This window comes from Branchiostoma floridae, chromosome 3 (assembly GCF_000003815.2).
Source record: "Branchiostoma floridae strain S238N-H82 chromosome 3, Bfl_VNyyK, whole genome shotgun sequence".
NCBI lineage: Eukaryota > Metazoa > Chordata > Leptocardii > Amphioxiformes > Branchiostomatidae > Branchiostoma > Branchiostoma floridae.
This window is the reverse complement of record NC_049981.1, coordinates 34,214,074-34,219,023: the sequence shown is the minus strand read 5'-3', so window position 1 is coordinate 34,219,023 and position 4,950 is coordinate 34,214,074. Positions and strand designations below refer to the sequence as shown.

The window sequence follows — 4,950 nt, the reverse complement described above, 5'->3', positions numbered from 1 at the left end:
TTTTATTGTAAATAGAATCTGCAATGCAGCCCACGGGCTGCGAGAGATTCTTTGTTGGACAATAAATCATTCCTTGTCATCATTTCTGAATTGCAGGTAACAGAGACAGTATCCTGTCTGGTTCCTATGATTCCACCGTCCAAGTATGGACCAGAACAGGTCAGAGACTGGTCTCGGGAACTGGACATACAGAGCCGGTCAAGGCGGTGGCATGGGTTAAACAGGAAGCAACTGGTGGGCAGTTCCTCAGTGCCTCACAGGACCAGCTCATAGTCCTGTGGGACTGGGATAGGGAGGGTGGAACTGCAGTACCAAGCCTGTGCTGTAGGGGGCATGCTCGCAGTGTGGACTGCTTGGCCACCCACCCGACTGCAGACAAGTTTGCAAGTGGCTCCTGGGACAAGATGATAAAACTCTGGTCCCTGGGTGATGCAGAGGAGGAGGAGGAGGAAGAGCGTGCACGAGGCAAGAAGAAAGCAAAGCAGGAGCAGCTTGGACCGACAAGAACGCCACTGATGACTCTGCAGGGGCACAGTGAAGCTGTCACTTCAGTCACCTGGGTCGATGACATCACCTTGTGCAGTGCATCATGGGACCACACCATCCGGACGTGGGATGCTGAGGCTGGCATTCCAAAAGAGACATTAACAGGGTCCAAGGCCTTTCACTCCATTGCGTACTCCAGTCTCAGCCACCTGCTTGCTTCTGGTAGCTCGGACAGACACGTTCGCCTCTGGGACCTGAGAAGTCAGAAGGGCGTGTTGGTGGAGTCCACACTCACAGCACACCAAGGATGGGTTTCTGCTGTAGCCTGGTCCCCGACGAACCAGTACCACCTCACCTCGGCCTCGTACGACAAAACGCTGAAGCTTTGGGACACGCGCAGTCCACGAGCACCACTTTACAACATGTCAGGGCACAGGGAGAAACTACTGTGCGCGGACTGGTCCATTCCAGATCTGTTGATTTGTGGGGGGGCAGAAAAGCAACTGTGCACATTCTCTTACTCTGACCAGCTGAGCAATATGCCTGACAGGCAACAGGGAAACTAGAGAGATACTAATACAATAGTAAAGAAAGCAAAAAGAACAGTCCAGAGGCACTTATGGAAAGAGAAAAACCTTTAAATTTCCATCTCTAATGTTGTCTGACGTATCTATATTGTCTACCCAGAAAAAATTAGCCAAATTTTATGTTAAACTGTTCCAGTCATGTACCAGCTATACATGCTGTCATTCATGCCCTTAAAATGCTTTTTTAGTATATTTTTTTTTAGAACTTTCACTTCTAATTGCTTTAATTAAAGCTAGTATAGATATCAAATACAGAGACCACAAACATGAGCTGAAGTCAGCAGTTTAATCAAATTCATTTCAGCATGCCAAGTGTATCCTAAGTTTAAGTGTGTGAAAACTGATTGGAATGATAATTGTTGTCTGTTTCCTTAGGATTGTGGTACCGCATACATAGCATACGTAGGTTAATATAACTTTCAAGAAAAAGTTATTTAGGAAGTTGATAATATTAGTGGGATTTCATTTTTACCAGAGGTTTTAAGTTTGAAAAAAAACTCATCTACATAGAGGCTGTGTGGCTAGCCAAAGCCTCTTGTAGCAAAACTCTTCTGGTAAATTATTCTGCCTATGATGGCCAGTTGTCACAGACAATAAGCTCCAGGTACCTGTACCTGAATTTCCTGTACCGGTACCCACCCCTACTCAACATTACAACCTGCACAGATGAGCTTTAATTGGCCCTTAACTATATAGAAATGTTCATACTGAATCATAGTAAATCATAGACAAAAAACTGTGTATTGCTATCTTACTAGTAATAATCTTAATAGGGTCTAGAGTTCTGTAGACATACTAAATGGTTTTCCATTTCCATCCAAAATGTTTTTCTTTGGGATATGATTTATTCTATGATGGTTATATGTTGTTTCCCTTACATTTATTTCTTTGGCTGAATAAGTTTTCATGTAATCAGTTAAAACTCCATGTAGGCCATACATGTACATACATGTAGCTGTCTATCAATGTATGAACGCTAAATATCTGTATTTTATCTGTATCTTAATAGCTACAAAAGCATGATGCTACTTCAGTTCAGTTCAGTTCAGTTCAGGTCATCCTCATACGAGGTGCCATTAACAATGTCTAACCATGCGTTTCTATCAAGCATGGCGGCTAACAGGTTGTAGTCCTTTGATGCTACTACATACTGCATACTAGTACTGGTTTCTTACAGTGCATGTTTGTCTTTCTTTTTCCGATAAAGACCATGCTTATTCTCAATATTTCAATTAATCAGTACATTTTATCATTATATAGAATGAAATGTATAGGGACATGTACATTTCAAGGGCTAAAGTTTCATTCCCCTGTCAAGCTTGTGAGGAGTCAGTCATCCCTGCATGTTTCCCCTCATCTCTTCCAAATCCTCCATGGAGAAACCAATAGACAGCAAGTAGGCTTCCACAGAGCCATACCTGTAGAGGCAAATAGTGGGAAACAAGTCAGCTAGATTTTCATGATGGGTTTTGCATGGATGTTGTTATAGCCTGGTATACAAACTTATTATTGCTATCCCTTTGCCCTCTCTGCTAAGGCTACAGATCTCACTGTTTCATCGAACAATTGAAAAGACAAAAATGTGCGACTTGCATTGCAAAATAGTACATGTACTTTCAGGTTTGAAAATAAGCCTGTGGATGACATACTTCTCATCAATATACTCCAAGAATCGCTGCATTGTTTCCTTTCGGGCCCAAAGGTAGGATTCTTGTGCACCGAACCTCACACAAACATCATTGTACATCATCTGGTACAACGATTTGGTCCCTTCCTGAAAAAAAAAAACAATGAACAAACATTTTAACTATCTACCAGACTATCACTATTTGCTTTTACCTTTTAAGTGATTTTCACACCGTTAGATGTTATTTCAAGTCATATCCCAATTATATATACATAGTCCCTATAATAGTATTAGATTTAAAAAAAAAAACACTCACTGCCGGTGACTGACCTCAGACTTGTGGTAGTCTTCAATGACGTCCTGCTTCGTCCTTCCCAGGATTCCCAGTACCAACGCGGCAACGATTGCTGTCCTGTCTTTCCCATGTTTACAACAGACTAAAGCGGGTTGGTTTTGTGGGTCTGTTAGAATACTCAGAGCTGAAAAGAAGAAAAATAAGAATATAAAAACCAATGTTTTCAATCAGCTTTGCAAGCTGGTTATTCTTTAATCTAAACAGCTAAATGACTGACAAGGCTGCCATCTAAATAATACCAGAAACGGCAAAAATTCTTACCTAGAAATAAAGATCATTAAAATGTACTACATGTTACTGTACCTGCAAACATGCTTCCAGTCGAATAGTCTACCATATCCTTGTACCATTGAAGTATCCCTTTGTCGGTGAGTATGATGGCGACCGTGGCTTTTTTCAAATATTTCCTATTTGTACGGAGAATTGTATCTAGCAAAAATGCCAGAATCATGGTGAGAATGGCGAATACTCGTTGGTACCAAGGCCTTCGTTGTAAAGTCCCTGTTAAGAACTGCCTGTTGTAGAAGGCCACAAAGAAGTGCCTCTTGTCTTGGCGCGACGCTGCATCTTTGACTGTAAACTGGATCTCTGGTGCCTGGGGTTTGCGGTCTTTTACCTCCACTCCCACAGTTTGAAATATGTCATCCAATAGCCTTGGAGCGCTGGACTCGTTGAGTTCTTCCATTGATCGTAAATCAACGATGGTTTTGATGCCCAGACTTGACAGTTTTTCGACATCGTTTGTTGTGACGTTGTCAACAGTTGAGCTGCGGTACAGCTTGCCGGGTACCACGGTGCGAAAGTTGGGGAGAGATTCAAAGTCCATGTCGACACTTCTAAATGAAAAAAGAGAGGAGGTGAGTGAGAACACAGACATGCGCGCACACACACGCGCACACAATAAATAATGAATTAACTTTATTCCACGACATTTGTACATGGTACAATGTAAGGCCACAGTTGATCAATTTGGTTTTCCAGCAAAATTCCCGGCGCTATGAATAACGTTACAGATTATACGTCCAAAAGTTTGTAAATCGAACGTACGCTGTGTCTATAACTTTGGAAATTCAAGGTGATTGGCGTTAAAGATACTGTAAATTGGAATTGTAAATGTTAGACTGAATTCATGCGGCCTACACAATGATAGTTGATACACAACGTTACCGCAAATCTGTTTCCACACCAGGAAGTAAAACTGTGGGCCTTTCTTCAACCGGAGTCTCACAACTGGTGCGTTACAAAAACTGTTACGTTACAGCAAGGACAGTCTTAGATCTTAGATAATCTAACGTCAAGTTGGTTCAGGTGGTCCTGACATATAATATCTATGTCTCAAAGACGGACCTTTGGACATCGGCCCCGCTCGTGTGCGACAGCGACTGTCCTAGTCGATCGGAAGCGCCTTCTGTTCTAACGTTAATCATTTAAACACACATTATAGCTACCAGATAGCATTGCTCACCTCACTTTGAAAGTTTCTTGGAGAGCTCTTGTTTTATATGTACCTGAGAATAAGCAAACAAAATCAACCCTCTGGTGAAGAGTGGATTCGACGGGTCAGGCTTTTTACCGGAAAACAGAGGAAAACACAGTTAAACACCGGAAAACACATGAAGGAGTGAATAATCTACTGAAATACAGTATGTTTTGATGAGTAAACATGACAGGTCGCTATGTTTTGCCACAAAATAATCTACATATGGCCCTGGAATGAAGAAATCGTCAGAAAACGCATGAGACTACGGGCCGGCGGCCATGTTTGTTTTCAGAATTTGTTTAGCGGGGTCTGATACTTTCACAACAAGACAGCTGATACCTACCGAACTGCAGTGCCAAAATCTGTTATATATTGGCAAGAAATATAATATACATGATCTACTCGGATTGTGATA

The 4,950-nt window shown here is 41.9% G+C and overlaps 2 protein-coding genes across 6 annotated transcripts in view; one reads left to right on the top strand and one right to left on the bottom strand.

Annotated features, from left to right (window-relative positions):
• The window catches only part of LOC118412030 (ribosome biogenesis protein wdr12-like), a 3,014-nt gene extending 1,118 nt beyond the window's left edge, over positions 1 to 1,896 (top strand). Inside the window, exon 2 of the mRNA XM_035814619.1 lies at positions 97 to 1,896. Coding sequence (XP_035670512.1) covers positions 97 to 1,052 — 956 coding nt within the window. The 3' untranslated portion in view covers positions 1,053 to 1,896. The remainder of the gene's footprint in view (positions 1 to 96) is intronic.
• On the bottom strand, positions 1,085 to 4,600 carry LOC118412031. Of its 5 annotated transcripts, XM_035814624.1 has the most exons (5): positions 4,223 to 4,409; positions 3,359 to 3,891; positions 3,031 to 3,179; positions 2,723 to 2,847; positions 1,085 to 2,491 (listed from the first exon to the last, which is right to left on the bottom strand). In XM_035814624.1, the coding sequence occupies exons 2-5, from the start codon at positions 3,879 to 3,881 to the stop codon at positions 2,407 to 2,409; spliced, it is 882 nt and encodes a 293-aa protein (XP_035670517.1). In that variant the 5' UTR covers positions 3,882 to 3,891; positions 4,223 to 4,409; the 3' UTR covers positions 1,085 to 2,406. The 5 variants fall into 5 exon arrangements, with proteins under 5 accessions (XP_035670517.1, XP_035670515.1, XP_035670514.1 ...); XM_035814622.1 differs by lacking the exon at positions 4,223 to 4,409 and adding an exon at positions 4,564 to 4,600 and having other exon boundaries at positions 1,085 to 2,847; XM_035814621.1 differs by lacking the exon at positions 4,223 to 4,409 and adding an exon at positions 4,521 to 4,596 and having other exon boundaries at positions 1,085 to 2,847.
• Between the last annotated feature and the right edge of the window lie 350 nt (positions 4,601 to 4,950).

Bases quoted from the DNA above. Each gene is read 5' to 3' on its own strand.
- LOC118412031 (XM_035814622.1), bottom strand. From the start codon at position 3,881: ATGGACTTTGAATCTCTCCCCAACTTTCGCACCGTGGTACCCGGCAAG. The intron at 3,180-3,358 runs GTACAGTAACAT...TCTTCTTTTCAG, and splicing joins GACTGGAAGCATGTTTGCAG to CTCTGAGTATTCTAACAGAC. The intron at 2,848-3,030 runs GTCAGTCACCGG...TTTTTTTTTCAG, and splicing joins AAGACTACCACAAGTCTGAG to GAAGGGACCAAATCGTTGTA.